We start from the raw sequence: 16,101 nt of genomic DNA on the forward strand, positions 1-16,101 counted from the left end.
CTTGTGTGCACCTAGGCGGACACGGCGGGGCAGAGTGCAGGTACCTGCACAAGATGCGCTAGGCAGGCAGCAGGCAGGCAGGCAGGCAGGCAGGCCTCGGGACCCCTAAGCACAGCTGGCACCTGGCCCTAAGGTTGCTGCAAGGGCTCTGAGGCGGCAGTCTGCGGTGTGCTTGCAGCAGTTCTGTAGCGCAGCCGCCGTTGCAGCGGAACATGCCTGGATGAGACAGACAGGCAGACAGACAAGCCTGTCTGTGGTGCCGTCGTCACAAAGGCACGTGTGCACGGACAAGACTCTTCGACGACAGCTCTGTATGGTATCCCTCGTGATGCACTATGCCCTGGTGCTCTTGGCTGGCCAGCCAGCCAGCCACTGTGAGCATCTGGATAGGGCTGGCTGATGGGGCCGCCGCAAAATGCTGCTCCTCCTGCCAGAACCGGGACCGGCCGATGCGCCGCTGACCTCCACCGGCTCGGCCTATTCTGCTCGCAGCCTTGGCCAAAGGGGCACGCGACAGCCTGACCAACAGACTCCAATACCTGTATACGTCGTTCAGGCTGCTCCGGTCTTGCAGGAGAGTCGGCGGTCTCTTGCGTTCGTGTGCCCAGTCGCTGGAGGGTCTTTGCTCGTTTCGTCGTGCCGGCTCCTACATTCTCCCTGCCCGTCTTCCTCGACATCTTGGATATCTCGTCGGATTTAACCCGCCACCACCGCAAGCATGAACACCGGGATCAGCTCACCAGCTGCCAGGCTGGACGATCCGCTGGACACTGGGGACACCATAGCCAAACGGGTGCACTACAGCCCTCCGTGGGCTGACCTGAGCATCATCGGCGTGGCTGGCAGCTCCGGCTCCGGCAAGTCGACCCTGTCTCATGCCATTGTCAGCAAGTTGAATCTGCCTTGGGTTGTCATCCTGTCAATGGTTAGTCGATAAGAGTCTAGTCTGGAGCCATGATCATTGCAAATCAACCTTGTACTGACTGGCCTCCCAACAGGACTCGTACTACAAGCCCTTGACCCCGGAACAGTCTAGGATGGCCTTCTTGAACGAATATGACTTTGACTCTCCAGAGGTTCGTAGTCTGGGATGTATTGTTTGCGTACATGAGTATGGGCTCATCACAGGGACAGGCCATCGACTTCGACGCCCTCGTAGAAACACTGCGGAACCTCAAAGCTGGGTAGAAGCCTTCATGATCTGTGTCTCATGCTCCAAGCGTCCTGACGATGATTGCCAGAAAACGTGCCGAGGTCCCGCAGTATTCGTTCGAGAAGCACGCCCGCCTGGATTCTACCACATCCATCTACTCGCCTCACGTGCTGGTGCTCGAAGGTATCTTTGCACTTTACGACCAGCGTGTGATGGATCTCATGGATATGAAGGTACCAGAGCGGCCTATGTCCTTCCCACTGGCTACCCACTGACGAGGAGAGCAGCTATACTGCGAGGCCGACATGGACACCTGTCTGTCACGACGCAGTAAGTCCATGTGACCCTGTAACTCTCTCTCTCTCTCTCTCGTGCAAAGACACTAAATCTTTGGCTCAGTATTACGAGATGTGAGGGATCGTGGCAGAACTGTGGAGGGTTGTATCAAACAGTGGTTTGGTTTCGTCAAGCCGAATTATGAGAAGGTATACCGCTAGTCTTTGCGGCTTACATTGATGGACGACCGACTAACCTGGGCGTTACAGTTTGTGCAACCACAACGGAACAATGCTGGTATGTCCCACATTGACCTAATGATGGACCTGTTCGCTGACCATTTCGATCAGACATCATCGTACCTCGTGGAATCGAGAACGTTGTGGCCATGAGTAAGCCAGTGAGCATATTATCGGTGGTTCAAACTCTGACGCCTTTGCAGCAATGGTAACGCAATACATCGAGCGTAAACTGGTCGAAAAGTCAACACACCATAGAGCGGCCTTGAAGACTCTTGAGACCGGCTATGATAGCGAGCCTCTGTCGAACAAGGTAGTCATCTTGACCCCAACAACTCAGCTTCGGGGCATGAACACCATCATCCAAGACATCGACACCAGCAGCGAGGATTTCATCTTCTACTTTGACAGACTTAGTAGCCTGATCATTGAGCAGTACGTCAAAGTGCCCTTATCATGCGACGATTCTCTTGTCCAAGGCTAACCAGCGTTGTTCTTTGTAGAGCTCTGAACAATGTCCTTTTTGAACAAAAGTCTGTAGAGACTGCTGCAGGCCACAAGTATCAAGGACTTACTGCCCAAGGAGAGGTCAGCGCCGTCATTGTTCTCCGCGGCGGCGCCACCTTTGAGAGTGGGCTCCGGCGGGTGATCCCAGACTGCCGAACTGGGCGCCTGCTCATCCAGTCCAACATCCGTACTGGAGAGCCAGAGCTGCACTACCTCAAGCTGCCCAGTGATATCGAGAAGCACGACAGCGTGCTGCTCCTCGATGCGCAGATGTCCAGCGGCGGCTCGGCGCTCATGGCCGTCCAGGTGCTTGTAGATCACGGCGTGCGGCAGGATCGCATCGTGGTCGCCACGTACTCGGCTGGCAGAGTCGGGATCCACCGGCTGACCCGGGTCTTCCCCGAGGTCACGGTCGTGGTTGGCAACCTGGTTGCGGACTTTGAAGATAGGTGGATCGAGAAGCGCTACTTTCGGTGCTGAGAGAAAGGTGCCTTCTAGCTGCTAGCATTTGCGAAGGATAAGAACCATTTACCACGGCATAGAATTTACGTGTGGCCTCACTTTTGTTTTGTTTCAATGACTTAGTTTCCGTCTTGCACATGACTTTGAGCTTCCGCGATTTCCGGTACATGAAGCAGTAGCGTGGTCATTCGCATTCCTTGCAATCTTGGGTTGTTAGGAGTGTAAATGACTGAATCTGGTGGAAGTCGAAAAGTCAGAGTAAGTTGCAGCATGGACAAGTCAGGATGGAGTACAGCAACGAGACGAGACCATCTACAGTCTTGTTTCACGTTTCACTCCGTCTGATATTCGATACACAGCTCTCCTGTATCTAGATAAACACTGGAAAGAAAGCTTGTCGGGCGACCAAACCAGTCTTTCAAGATTCGGCAGACTCTCGAGTCGTTGGCACATCCATCCGTAGAAGCGTCCCCGTCCAAGTAGTCCCGTTCTTACGAGACAGTTTGTACTCACCCACAATCTGATAACCCTGCTTCTCGTAGTAACTATAATCATTGTTAGCTCATTCTGCGCTGGTCATCAGAGTCGTCACCTGGCCCAGGACTCTACGGCAGTGATGCCAAATGAAATGCTCACTGACCTGGCCAACTTGCCGCCATTACCTGCCCAGGCGTCAACGTATACCGTCCGCTTGCCGTGTGCCGCGGCATAATCCCTGACGCCCCGGAGAAGCGCAGCGCCCGCGCCTCGCCGATAGGCCCCGACGCGGCAGTCCGTGACCATGACCTCGAGGTACACAAAGCCGCCAGCGGCAGCAGCAGCGCTTCTGCCCCCGCCGCCTCCGCGCAAGGGACCATCCTTGCCGAGTCCCAAGTGCGGCTGGTTCTCAAGGTACGACGAGACCCAGTCCTCTCTCAACATGGCAGCACCGACGGAGAGGAAACGCCGGTCACCGCCCTCGGTAACACGCACGTGGACACCCTCGGGCAGAGAGAGTTGGGCGGCGGCGGCGGCGTCGGCCGGCCCGTCCTGCTCCGCCTCCGCCGCCGCCGCCGTTGGGCTGCTGGGCAGTTCTGCCTCGCAGATGAGGATGCGGAGGACTTCGCCATCTGGCGTTGGCCGGAGGCCTCGAGACTGCTCGACCTGCTCCGTCGTTTCCTGCGTGAAGCCCTCGCGTTCCGAGAACGGCTGCATCCCCCACATCTCCTCGCTGCCAATCGAGGCGAGGTATGGCAGGGTCGAGTCGAATGCGTCGACGATGAACTCCCCGTCCGCCGGAGATAGGCCTGCGGGCCGGATGTGAAACGTTGGAGGCGTCATGGTATGTGTGCAGTGAGGAAAGGGTATGTTTGAATTGGAAGGGGGGTATGTGCAGTGTTGGGGTCAATGAATGTGAGTTTTGGGGTTGTGAATGCAAGCTGTGGGAGACTGTTTATCAGAATTGTTTATTCTGAGGCCTTAATGAAAAACCCCGCTTGCAGAAGTTCCAAGGCACAAACCGCAAGGCGACAAGACGAGAAATGAACTCAATTGTGAACTAATACATCCTTGTCAGAAGACTTAAAAACATTTAGGTTGACAGCGGAGTAAACATGTCTCACCAAGCATTCTCAAAACTTATATACTCTTTGGGTGGAATTGCCTATGCCGCCGTTCCGTGGTGGTCATCTCGTCTCGCCATGGTTCGCTTCGTGGTGCGGAAACTACGGTGGTTCACGTGGCGTAACCTTCACATGCCTGTATGCAAGAAAAATCCATATTTCACTGTCCACAATAGCTATCACTCTTCGGTTATAATGAGCACAGTTACTATATAAAAGCCAAGCACTGAAGATCGGCGAGGAAGAACCATGTCCTCAATCAATCGATATGGTGAGAGTCCCCATCGCAGCCCTTGTTCCCAATAGAATGGCGAACACCCGGTCAATTCTTGTTTTCGGCTATTGATTTACACAAGAATTGGACGCTTCATTAATGCGTGCCCTCATTCAATTCCCGAGATGCTCCAGCAGCTTCCCGGCAATCTGTTCAGCATCGAGAAGGAGACTGGCCAGTTTATGGGTCTGACTCTGGCCCTGATAAGCCGGCTTGTCGTATGCAGCATCGCCATCATAGACTGGTTTGTTGTAGGCAGAGTCCCCGTCAAGGCGGTGGTTATACTCTGGCTTGTCGTAGGCAGAATCCCCGTCGAGACGGTGGTTATACTCTGGTTTGTCGTACGCAGCATCTCCATCGTACACTGGCTTGTTATAGGCAGAATCCCCGTCAAGACGGTGGTTATAGGCTGGCTTATCGTACGCAGCATCTCCATCGTATATCGGTTTGCTGTAGGCCGAATCTCCGTCAAGGCGATGGCGATAGGCTGGTTTGTCGTACGCAGCATCGCCATCATACACTGGCTTGTTGTACGCCGAGTCCCCGTCCGGACGGCGGTGGTAGGCTGGTTTGTCATAAGCAGCATCACCATCGTAGTGCCGGGCAGCGGCGAGCGCATGATGATCATGAGCTCCAGACTCAGACTCTGTACACAAGTTAGACTGTTAACCGCCTGGAGAAGGGGAACTCCCGACTTGCGTACCTCGTTGCTCCACTGGGGCGGCCACGGCCGCAAGGGCAAGAGTGGCAAATGCCAGGGCGTAGCTGGGAGTCTTCATTTTGGAAGTTGCGGAGACGGAAATTGATGTAAACCGAGGTGCTCTGGGGTAATCAGAGCGTTGTGGTTGTTTGTCGTCCCTTTCCATGATTTCCACGGGAAATTTGCTTTTTAATATACTCATGGCCGGGTTTTGAGGTAGCTTAGCAGCTTGCTGCGATACTTTTACGGCCGTGGTAGCCAATTTCCAGCACTCTGGCAAAACTTGGCGGACCAGATCGATACGATCGTCATCGACGCACCAGCAAGCCTTCAGCATCTCCCACCGGTGAGACAGCAGGAACACATGATATTTGGCCCTTGACCAAAAGCATCGACATTGGCGAAAGTATCGACGGAAAGGGCTTTATAAATGGTTTCCTCCTGAGCATAAAAGGACGCTATAGCAAAAGATCCAAGACAACATGAGGGTTGCCTTTGGCTGAGTGGTTAGGTACTCACGAGCAAGGTGTGCTTAGGTATGTGGAGGATTCGACTGTTCCTCATCTCGATGCTGCTTGGCTCGTGGCTAAGTTTACAGGGTGAGTGTTGTCTTAGTCGACGATGCTTCCCGTGGTCTTGTCCACGACGGACACGCCTTCATAGTGGCCTTGAGAGTTCTAAAGAGGATGTCCCGAAGACCGAGGTATACATTGATAGTTTTTTTATGTTTCAGGTTGGTAAAATTTTATTGGATTATTGCATCAATGTCCGCGAAGTTACGATATATGAGCAGGCGCTTTGGGAAATCGTTGGTTCGAGCGACTACCGTGTCTATGCTATGGTCGTTCATGGTACCTCTCGGGCGCATCACATCCTTCCGAGGTTCAGCTGAAGAGATAGCTCGGCTGATATCTCACTGCGTGCTTGAGGTTACTCAAAGAATGGGAATCTTTTCGAGAGTCCTGATATTTGTTAAGACACATCATGAGCTTTCCCCGATATTTGATTCAACTGTGACTCTGAGGTGTGTCGTTTCCGCGCAACTGTCAGAGGGCTTAAAGTTTGAGACAAGATGTATTAGACCAGCCGTCGAACAGGTTGTCTCCACGCTTCCACGCCAACGGTATTTGAGAGACAGCGTTTATGCAACTCGCTAGCCGCGGACCGGGCCGCCTTTTCATCACCTAACTGGCGCGAAAGTCGACGCAGGTCATACTTTCCGGCCGGACTATTATGCGCAATCTGAATCACCATCCCGAAACCCAGAGTTAAACTGCTCGTGGCCTAGCTGAAATGTACAATTATAAGACACAAAGGTCACGCAGCTGTCTCACCTTCATAATCAACCTCGCTTCTTAACCAGCCAAAGACACCTCTCCATCTGCTTCAAAAGAGTTTGCAGCTCAGAACTCACACGTCAATGGCCAAGCCGGGTCGTCACATGCTTTCAATGTTGCTTGATTTGCCAAGGCTCCTGAATCCTCAAGTCATGAGCAGCCAATTCGAACCGGCGGGCCGGCCCCGTCGTTGCTGAGCTCGCCTTTGCCTCGTGTCATGCCCGTTCCGCGGAGAAGGCCCAGAGAAGTCGTCCGAACTGTATAAACTTATATACCCCTGGCATTCGACTCTGTCTTCTGCACACAGAATTCCTCAACGTTTCCTTCCCACTATCCGACATTCAATTGACGCGCAACTCCAGCATAGCCATGGGTAAATCACAACTATATCAACCCATTGATGTGCAGTCTGACGACGGCAACAAGTCCAGCACTGAGGCCGAGGAGAGATATGGTCTTCTCTACGGAGAGGTCCGTCCGCTCCCTCGACACAGCAAGCTTGTCCGGGCGCTGCTCTGGCTGGCCGCCATCATCGGTATCATTGTCTACACGGCCGTGGTGGCCGGGACTGCTGCATTTACCGCCTACAGGTTTCTCCAGAAGAACACTCTCCACGGGACCCGGTTTCTTAAGTCTCCTGCCAACGACTATATTACCTATGAGTCTCGCGTGATGGATCAGTTCGAGTACGACAACGAGAAGCAGTACTTTACCGATCCAAGCCCTGAGATTGACGCCAATTGGCATGAGCTGTTCGAGTGTAAGCCCCCCCCCCCCCCCCCCCCCCCAATAAGAGCCCAGTCAGGCCTACGGAATGGATTGAGATAAGCATACTAAGTTGGCGATGGTCAATAGACCAGAACATTGCCATTCAGCCGGAGCTGATGGAAGAAATGGGCCGAGCCGAGGAAGGCATCCGCTTCCCGGATGGTACCTACTTTGGTTCGATGATGGTCTTCCATAACCTTCACTGCCTCGTGAGTTGTGCCCCTCGTGGTGTCCTTGTTGCGACCAGTCCCCAGAATCGCAGTGTCACAGGAAGAAAGATAAGCTAAGTAACGCCAGAAAAACATCTACCACACCCTTCACCCGCACTACTATGGCATGAACAAGTACTCCGAGAGTGAGCGGGCGCAGCACAAGGAGCACACTGGTACGTACTTCACACACACACACACACACACACATATCGAATAGCTGCAGCAGTATCCAGCCCCCGGAGTTGACTGACAGTGGAATACAGAACACTGTCTCAAGATGCTCAAGGACGCCGTCATGTGCCAGGGCGACCCGACCATCTTGACCATGAAGTGGGCAGAGACTGGGCTCCGGCCCATCGGGAACCTGACCAGCCCCCACGAGTGTGTGAACTGGGACAGGCTCATGGAGTGGGTTGTGCCAAACTCGAGAAACGTTTTTGAGGATGGCATGCTTGTGCATCCGACCCGCGGTTCGTATAATACCCCTTCATTATTTTGCCGCTTGCCCAGGGGGGATGGAGGCTGACATTGTAGCGTTAGGGCCTGTATTCATCAACGGGGAGTTTGCAGAGAGTGTTGGGCATTTCTGATTGAGAGACTGGGTAAATGAATGAAGCAGTTTAGGCACAGAAGCTCCTAGGTCGCACAGCCGGATCTGATGATGGACTATGTCATCTCCGCTGGAGACAATGAAATTGCGATACGAATGAGACCGAGATTGCAAACATCAGAAGGGTAGAACTCCTGACGTCAATCCCCAAATTGCTGGGTGTATTATTGTTGTATAAAGTGACAAGCCACATGTTGTGCGGGGATAGAGTATATATCCAAGTCTGCCGAGTACGCTACTTTTCGTACGCAGGTGTGTAATTACTATGGCGCGTGCGTCGTATTTGATTGCATGGTTGCAGCCTGGCAGCACGTTCCACATGTGATGAGATGTGATGTGGCGGAGGTGGTGGTTTGGGTGGTTTTGGTGGTGAGACAAGTCACCCCCAAGGCCAAAGGCACCTGCCTCCAAAGCTCCAATGCCTTGAACAGGGTGCATGCATGCATTTCCTCACGGACCAACCACCACCACGCGTGGCATCCGTCCTCCAACTTCATCACTTCCCACGTCCTGAGGAGCCTCATGACCAAGACCAAACGAAAAGGCGTGCTGCGTGTCCAGCACAGCCCACCATCAGTACATATGTCTGGTATAGTCAGACTCGCACTCTTCACATGCCGCTGGCAGTCTCGAAAGGCCCATAAAGGCCCCAAGCTCCAGACCTGCAGAACACGCCACATTGACGTTCTCGTTGGAGAACCATCACGATAAGCTACAAGGCCACGTCTCAGCGTTGCAGCGCCTGGCCCGCCAGATGACCACAAATCCCACCCTGATCGACATGCCAGTTTCTGTCTTGTCCTCGCCCGCCACCCACCTCATATTAGTGGGCAGCCATTCGGAGAAGCATCGACTGCCAGACGAGCCGGTCGCAATTTCGCATCCTCAAAGCCGCGATGCTAGCGCCCGAGCGTTTGCGCCCGAGGCTGCGGCACAGAGAGAGACACCACAGGGGGAGGGGGCCCTTGCTTGCACAGGCTCTCGGACAAAAAAAGATTAATCAACCTGCATAAGGACAGACAACCACACCATACCAGCCGCAGAGAAACAATAGAGCCCCAACTGCCGTGCCGGCTAGTCCCCAGGGAGGTTACAACCGCCAATAGGGTTTGCATGGCTCGGCAGTGGCGCACCTTGGCGTGGCAGATCCGCCAGGGGGCTTTCTGTTGGGCCTCTTTTGCCCTTTCTTTCCCTCCCCTACATACTTGCCATCGTGTCCTGCCATCATCGTGTCGTTGGCTGCAGTTGATCTGCCTCTGGGGATCCCCGATGCTCGGTCTCTTTACCTAAGTCCCCAGGGGTTCGGTGGATCGCGAGCAAGGAAGAGTGAAAGCCACACGTAATTTTCGGGATGAATGGGGCCGAGATGCAGTCGGCAGGGTGGAACCAGCAAGACGACACGACAGGCAGACGTTTAGGAACACGGGCCGATGGGTGAGCCGGGCGGCTGCTACAGTAGCTGGAGGACGCCGCACAACCACCGCAGAAGTCCCCCATATGGGCCTGCCCATCATCGACACCAGTGCTGAATAGCGGAGGGCTGTGCTGACAATCTCGGCGGCACAGCACGGCTCATGTTGCGTCATTCGGTACCCACTGCGCAAGTCCACGGTGGATTGTCGGGGACCTTGTCCACGAGACACCCAGAGCCGCACAGGAGCACACGCTTCTCTCCGTGTCATTGTATCAGCTGTCTCTCTGGCACAGGCTGATAACAAGCCACAAGTCTAGTCCTCTTGTCGGACCGGTTCCAGTGCTTCTCGGTGGTATTGGCAAGCCATTTTCCTGCCCCGTCGCCACGTCTGCGCAGACACTTGCTCGCTAGGCACAATAGGACCGAAAGGCAGTCGACGCGCGGGACAGCAGGTGGGCCCCAGCCGGACCCATTCCGGGCAATCTGCCATTGAGTATTCCCGTCCGGACAGCATCTTGCTTTTTGTTGCTTCGTCTCTCGGCGAGCAACGTCTTCTTGAACAACAGCCCTTCTGCGTAGATCTTCCTCTGCGCTGAAAGCGGCATTGCTGTTCGTTGTCCTCCCGACACCACGACAAGCACGGCTACACGACGACACATTACCACCATGGCCTTGGACGAGCGGATCACCATTGGACTGGCGGCAGGTGTCGCCTTCATCGGTCTCTTCACGATTGGCTTCATCGGAGTATGCATCTGGGCTGCCCGGCGGCGGCGTAGAGTTCGTGCTCTCAAGGTAGAGGCTGCCGACACAAACAGCAGGATGGCTGATCTCGAGATCGGAGACAACAACGCGGCTCCTCTGTCCAAAGGCTCGTCGACAACTTCGACTGGTACTGCCCACTTGATGGCCGCCCGGGACGCTTCCCAATCAACAACAATGCCAGAACCGCATGCGCAGGCGTCTCAGAAGCAACAGAAAGAAACCCACGCTGTCCACGAGACAGCCAGTCCATCGAGAGACCAAGTCGACAACGGTTGCTGAATGAAAAGCGGGCCACAAAAGCAGCTTTGAACAATCAGCCGCGTTTCCCATCCGAGCCAAAAAATTTCCGAGACATGCCCCAGCATGCATGGCCGACACGGCAAATTCCACATCATCCTGCGTGCTTCTGCGACCGGAGTTCTGAACACCCAGTCGTTACCCACAGATTGCGCAAGCAGAGCATGCAAACCCGACGTCAGCAATTTACGTCTCAACGGCAAGCCGAGAAGAGTGCTTGGCTCGGCTAGTTCCCATGGCGACATAAAAGAGCCGGTCCCCAGAACGCACGGTTCAAGACAAGCAGGAGGAAGGCCATCTCCCATGATAGTGGAAGCCTCGCACGGGGGGTGCTCGTGAAGCCGCTGTGCATCTACGACCACTGCGGATCCGCCACGACTCTGTTGTTGGACGCGACCAGCACAGTTGCTTGCCCAAACTTGCAGCCTTGTGCGCAAGAATGGATACTTGCCTCCTGTCGCTTGGCGTCTCATCGCCCGGCATTGCGCACTCATGAGCGCATGGAACGTCTCTGCCTGACGCCATGACTCGTAAGGTAGCATGTCCTAGAGCAGTGCTGGGACCTTGGCCCACTCAGGATAGCGACACGTTTATGGGAGTCGGAAGAGTGAATACCAACGGCATCGGACTTGCCTCGCGAGCAATCAGACAGAAACATCGTCCGTCGACTGTCATATCGACTGTTACGCACGGAGCGATTGAGGCTGCAATGACGATTGCACTCTCGGCACAAAAGGAACATCACTTGCCGGCCTGGTCTCTTCAGTATCGTGCTACATTGGTGTAATCGACATTTGCACCGCGGCTGGTCCACAGACCCGGGGAAGTCATGCAAGGAGCAGAGCGCAGGATCATCATATTGACGACTGTCCAATGTACTCGTCAAGTTCTATAATATATGAAATAAGATATCTACACTAATGTAATGCCGACATTTCAAATCTGAGAGATAATCCACATCCTTTCCGAGCCGTTGTTTTTATGCAAAAGATGTGCGGACGGCCCTCTGAGCCAGCTTAGGGAGTGTAGCGGTCGACGAGCGAGCCGCCGTTGCCATCGGCCCAAGAGCCCTTGAAGTCGGGCTGGCTGGTGATGACGGTACCATCCCCAAGGCGGAGTGCTGCCCAGCTGTCCTTGCCGCAGAGGCCAAAGGCCTGGAAGTTGGAAGGCGTCTGCTCGATCCAGTGAAGGTGGTCTAGATGAGAAAAACACGTTGGTTAGTGAATGCGTTCTGGTCTAGTAGTGTAAAGACAAGGTAGTAAATGGGATGTTGACTCACTCTGGCATGCAAATGGTCCCGCACAGCTCTGGTATCCCGGACCGCTGAAGAACGCCCACGACGCGGAGGCATAGGTGTAGATGTTGGAGCCGCCGTTGATGTAGTTGGCAAAGCCCATGCGGCAGCGAGTATCACCGCCCGAGCACCAGGAAAAGTCCGGGTCGCCCCAGCCAGAGACGCTGGCGACCCAGGGTGCGGGAGGGATCTGTTGGACGTTGTCGCCCTGGTCGTAGTTTGTCTCGGACTGCAGAAGCGAGACCATGACGTTGCTGGCCTTGCGGAGGTTGAGCTGGTAGAGCCAGAAGTGCTCGCTGCCCAGGCCGTGGAGCCATGTGCCCTTGGTCGACTCGACAAGAGCGCCACCCTTGGCTGCAATGCTGGAACCGCCGTTAAAGTCCTCGGTGATGTGGTCGGCAACCCAGTTCCACACGTTCTCGACATATGCGGACGAGCCAGAGGTGAAGTGCATGCCCAGGAAGGCTGCCTTGCATTCGTTTCTGGAATCGCGGCACTTGTCGGTGAGGCCGCTAGCACCACGGGTACCGCCAATGGTGATCAGCGAGTTCCAAAGGGCAACGTCGCCAGGCTTCGAGCCAGCCATGTTGAACTGTACTACAATGGCACCGGGGAGCACATCGGAGACGGTGAAGCGCATGTCGGAGATTTGAGCCACACCGACGTCACCAGCGTTTCCGACCTTGACAACCGGGCGAGGGTTGCTCTCATCCTTGAACCTGTCGCCGTTGCCTGTGATGGTGGCCCAGGCTTCACCGACGATGCGAGAGCCCTTGGGGATAAGGAGTGTGTCGTCCACGCGGTACTTGCCGAAGGGGAAGTAAGCAATCTTGCCAGTGCTGGCAGCAAGCTGCAGGATCTGGTTCAGGACCTGGGACTCGTCCTTGGTGTTGTCTCCGAGAACAGTGCGGCCACCGTTCTGGGCAGGGTCCTTCACGTTGATGAAGTCGGCAACAGTGTTGGAGGCGTAGTTAGGTGCAGGCAAGACAGGGTACCTGCCTCCGGGAGCAAGCGCCTGAGGGCGCGTGTTGGTCGTGGTTGTGGCGCCATAGACAGGGTTGCGGCCAACGGTGTTGCCGAAAGTGTAGGTATCGACGTGGGACCTGCCGGACAGGAGAGTGCCGTCCGGGTTTTGAGCAATGTCGGAGTTGGTGTCCTTGGTGAGGTTCTCGATCAGGAATGAAGGCCACACTGTGGTCTTGAAGGTGACGCCAGAGTTGATGGATCTGGCGTCTACCAGGCCGATGTAAGGCGAGCCTCCAGTGCAGAGTACGGCCGTGCCGACCGTCTCGAAGGTTGGTGCCAGGATGCTGACGGTGGCGCCACCAGTGATGAGCATGCCCACAGTGTTCTGGTAGAAGTAGATGGACTTGTACAGGGCCTGCTGGTGGCCGTCTTGCCAGATACCATTCTGCACACAAAATGTCGTTGGGTTAGAGACTGTGAAGGCTGGCCGTTATGGGACCTCGTGATTTGTGTGGAGTCTTACCTGTCCACGCTCAACGCGCACGTCCGCGAGAGCCAGAGTTGAGCCTCTGCCAAGTCTGATACCAGTGTGGCCGTTGCCGCCAGATGACGAGGCCATGGTGATCTTGATGTTCTGGAGTTGGGCAACCTGGGCAACACCCCAGTAGAGCGCGGTAAACGCATTGCCTACCGAACGTTAGTGGCTGAGATTAATGTACCATAGCCGGGACTAGGAATGAGTCTTACCACCGGGAATGCTCGTGGTGTCAAGAATAAGGTTCTTCAAGCCGACGGCGAAGGAGAGCTCTCCAGAAATACCAGTAGACGGATCCTGGCCTGTAGAACAATTAGCGATCAGGGCACGAAGTGAGTGTGCTTGGAGCACCATGGCTGATAAACCCTACCATTGATCAGGACCTGACTGCCCGAGAAGCCAGGGGCGGCCTTGATGATGGGTGGCTAGAAACAATACAGTCAATATCTCGCCGTATGCACAAAGTTACAGTTGTGAGACATACGTTGGTGGCGTCTCCCATGAGAATGGTGTCGGTGTTCATGTAGATCGTGTTGCTAATGGTGTATGTGCCCGGGGGAATATACACAACCTGTGAACGAACTCTCTGTTAGTATCCATCCTCTGCCACGACTGCAATAACCCGGACAGGTCGATACAACGTACTCTGGGCTGAGAAGCAAGCCACTGGCCATGACGAGTTGCGCCATTGGTGCCCTCGTTGATGGCTCGCTGAATGCCGGCACCATCGCCGGGAGCAACGGCCTTGTACACGGCGTACGAGAAGTCGCCGTCGAGGTCCGGGGCGTAGCCGCGAGGGTTGCCGGTGTGGTCCATGTTGGCATACCAGAAGCTCGTCGACTGCCGTTTCTCGTCGTGAGAAACGGAGCTGCTGGCACCCTGGACAGGCGAGGCAGTGGTGAAAGTGGCAGCCAGCAGGCTGGCCGCCAGGAGAAGGACTCGGGCCATCCTCGATATCCTTCGGTGAACCTTTGACCTTGTCGGAGAGTTCTACACAAGACGGCTGTGCAAAGAGAAGCGCAGAACCAGTTTGTCTGCCTCGAGGACGACGATGCCGATGATGGGCTGGTACTGTATAGCGAGGTCCGGGGACCAGATTGGTCTTATATCTCGAGAAGCCGGAGACGAAAGACTTTTTTCAGCAGGCTTGTTCTCGTGGTCTCATGGCGCCATCACGTTGAGGATAGACGTCCCTGCCCATGCAAGAGAGGGTCCAGATTGGGCCGGTTTGCTGGCGTGTCGTGGGGTGCTGAGTTGGAGCCGAGCTGGAAGGTTTGCTTGTGTGGCCTGCCGGTCAGATGTAAGGTTCCATCTGCAGGAGAGGGCCGTTGCTTCCCGCTGCTTGTCCCGTTTCTGTGGGGAAATAAGAGCAAGCCGCCGCGTCGATGGTGCGTCGTGGTCACGGTGTGGTGTGTGTGCACGTAGTCATGCCCCATGGTGTAGTCTCCGCTGCCAGCGAGACCGTCCATATTAGCTGACGCCAGCCAGGGATCAAGGGGGCTCCAGCAGGCCGCCTCGGCAAGCGGTGCTTTTCCGTGCTCATATCGATCCCACGTCACACTTTGAGAGGTGGCTGGCCGGCAAATTGCAACGGGCCCGCGCCACTGTCCAGATCGGCAGCTAAGGTGAATCATGGTGGCCACATCATGCAGCCGTGCTCGGCCCGTCTGGGGTCATGGCGGTGTCAGCTTTAGTAGGTACACTAGGTAGACGCAGAGATGCAGCCGCAGACGTCAGGGAACTCGACAAGATCTGGGGAGAGCTCGTCTGGGGAGCGTCGGGAGCTGGGCAACTGAGATGATGGCCTCGCTTAGCTGCCCGCCGGCAATTGCCGCACCGCGTGTGGTCTTTTGGGCCGTGATTGACTGTGGTGCGGCTTCAGAGATGTGGAAGCAGACAGCAGACAAGAGCGAGGTGCCCGCCCGATGGTTTGACAGGGTTGCCACATGCCAGGACCGTTCAGGAAGGTAAAGGTAGCAGCTGGTGCTGGGGTCATAAGCCGGGCGGCCCAGAGATCGATGGCACTATGCCAGGCCCGTCCACTTCTTTTGTCCCAGCCTCGTCGACGTGCATGATGCGGCAGTCTTAATTTTAGCATCCCCTCATTATTCACCTTGCTGATCATGACTGATGCTTTTGCAGTCGGCTAGGCTCAAAGCGCGACGGTCCGAATGCTGGCAAAGAAGTCACGTCTAGCCCCGGGCTGCCAAAAGGCAACGCTTTCCACCATTGGTTTGCCGGTACGACATCAATGCGATCGGAGCGCCCCCAGGCACGCTGCTCATCTCTTGGGGACTTCCTACCCTTTCCTCCCCTGAGGGCCGATGGAGCTCCCAGCCAGGTCCCCCGGTTCCAGCCCAGGCACGCTTGCATCCTTGCATGGGTATATCGAGTTCTAAATATAGACTGCCTGCACATGCATCATAGCACGCACAGGAAGACCTTTGCAGACCACCACCACCACCACCACCATGAAGCCGGCCCGCTAGGTCAAATCCGCACATACGACCGGCACATGCGACCCTCACCGACATACTTCGAGAGAAGCTGGGCCCCCCTTCTTTCTCGATGACCTTTCCATTTTGGATGCCGCACAGTGGTGCGGTGTGGGGAGACCTGCAGCCACCGCTGACACTGGCCCTGCCAAGAAATTCTAGGTAGCGTGGGGGGAGTCTTGGGCGATTGTCAGCC

At 55.4% G+C, this 16,101-nt stretch overlaps 6 protein-coding genes across 6 annotated transcripts; 2 read left to right on the plus strand and 4 right to left on the minus strand.

Annotated features, from left to right (window-relative positions):
• Nucleotides 1–548: 548 nt before the first annotated feature.
• Nucleotides 549–2,802, plus strand: B0I36DRAFT_95127 (uridine kinase family-domain-containing protein). The gene is made up of 10 exons (XM_046163641.1): nucleotides 549–925; nucleotides 999–1,076; nucleotides 1,135–1,184; nucleotides 1,242–1,386; nucleotides 1,441–1,483; nucleotides 1,553–1,638; nucleotides 1,699–1,726; nucleotides 1,780–1,821; nucleotides 1,872–2,103; nucleotides 2,172–2,802. Exons 1-10 carry the CDS (start codon nucleotides 719–721, stop codon nucleotides 2,653–2,655), a joined length of 1,395 nt encoding a protein of 464 aa, XP_046015744.1. The 5' UTR covers nucleotides 549–718; the 3' UTR covers nucleotides 2,656–2,802.
• A 53-nt stretch (nucleotides 2,803–2,855) lies between these two features.
• On the minus strand, nucleotides 2,856–4,030 carry B0I36DRAFT_95157 (uncharacterized protein). Its single transcript, XM_046163642.1, has 2 exons — nucleotides 3,278–4,030; nucleotides 2,856–3,182 (listed from the first exon to the last, which is right to left on the minus strand). The coding sequence occupies exons 1-2, from the start codon at nucleotides 3,955–3,957 to the stop codon at nucleotides 3,056–3,058; spliced, it is 807 nt and encodes a 268-aa protein (XP_046015745.1). The 5' UTR covers nucleotides 3,958–4,030; the 3' UTR covers nucleotides 2,856–3,055.
• Nucleotides 4,031–4,625: 595 nt separating this feature from the next.
• Nucleotides 4,626–5,291, minus strand: B0I36DRAFT_347393 (uncharacterized protein; the record flags this gene model as incomplete). The annotated part of the gene is made up of 2 exons (XM_046156564.1): nucleotides 4,626–5,158; nucleotides 5,216–5,291. 2 exons carry the CDS (start codon nucleotides 5,289–5,291, stop codon nucleotides 4,626–4,628), a joined length of 609 nt encoding a protein of 202 aa, XP_046015746.1.
• Nucleotides 5,292–6,918: 1,627 nt separating this feature from the next.
• Nucleotides 6,919–8,055, plus strand: B0I36DRAFT_240309 (uncharacterized protein; the record flags this gene model as incomplete). Its single annotated transcript, XM_046149751.1, has 4 exons — nucleotides 6,919–7,301; nucleotides 7,388–7,526; nucleotides 7,615–7,702; nucleotides 7,793–8,055. 4 exons carry the CDS (start codon nucleotides 6,919–6,921, stop codon nucleotides 8,053–8,055), a joined length of 873 nt encoding a protein of 290 aa, XP_046015747.1.
• Nucleotides 8,056–10,413: 2,358 nt separating this feature from the next.
• On the minus strand, nucleotides 10,414–11,494 carry B0I36DRAFT_95184 (uncharacterized protein). Its single transcript, XM_046163643.1, has one exon. The coding sequence runs from the start codon at nucleotides 11,155–11,157 to the stop codon at nucleotides 10,519–10,521; it is 639 nt and encodes a 212-aa protein (XP_046015748.1). The 5' UTR covers nucleotides 11,158–11,494; the 3' UTR covers nucleotides 10,414–10,518.
• Nucleotides 11,495–11,631: 137 nt separating this feature from the next.
• B0I36DRAFT_347396 (glycoside hydrolase family 55 protein) lies at nucleotides 11,632–14,358 on the minus strand (the record flags this gene model as incomplete). The annotated part of the gene is made up of 7 exons (XM_046156565.1): nucleotides 11,632–11,810; nucleotides 11,895–13,320; nucleotides 13,399–13,562; nucleotides 13,623–13,712; nucleotides 13,781–13,835; nucleotides 13,895–13,981; nucleotides 14,056–14,358. 7 exons carry the CDS (start codon nucleotides 14,356–14,358, stop codon nucleotides 11,632–11,634), a joined length of 2,304 nt encoding a protein of 767 aa, XP_046015749.1.
• Between the last annotated feature and the right edge of the window lie 1,743 nt (nucleotides 14,359–16,101).

This window comes from Microdochium trichocladiopsis, assembly GCF_020744255.1.
Source record: "Microdochium trichocladiopsis strain MPI-CAGE-CH-0230 chromosome Unknown B0I36scaffold_3, whole genome shotgun sequence".
NCBI lineage: Eukaryota > Fungi > Ascomycota > Sordariomycetes > Xylariales > Microdochiaceae > Microdochium > Microdochium trichocladiopsis.

Bases quoted from the DNA above. Each gene is read 5' to 3' on its own strand.
- B0I36DRAFT_95157 (XM_046163642.1), bottom strand. From the start codon at position 3,957: ATGACGCCTCCAACGTTTCACATCCGGCCCGCAGGCCTATCTCCGGCG. The intron at 3,183-3,277 runs GTCAGTGAGCAT...CAATGATTATAG, and splicing joins AATGGCGGCAAGTTGGCCAG to TTACTACGAGAAGCAGGGTT.
- B0I36DRAFT_95127 (XM_046163641.1), top strand. From the start codon at position 719: ATGAACACCGGGATCAGCTCACCAGCTGCCAGGCTGGACGATCCGCTG. The intron at 926-998 runs GTTAGTCGATAA...GCCTCCCAACAG, and splicing joins GGGTTGTCATCCTGTCAATG to GACTCGTACTACAAGCCCTT. The intron at 1,822-1,871 runs GTAAGCCAGTGA...ACGCCTTTGCAG, and splicing joins CGAGAACGTTGTGGCCATGA to CAATGGTAACGCAATACATC.
- B0I36DRAFT_95184 (XM_046163643.1), bottom strand. From the start codon at position 11,157: ATGCTACCTTACGAGTCATGGCGTCAGGCAGAGACGTTCCATGCGCTC.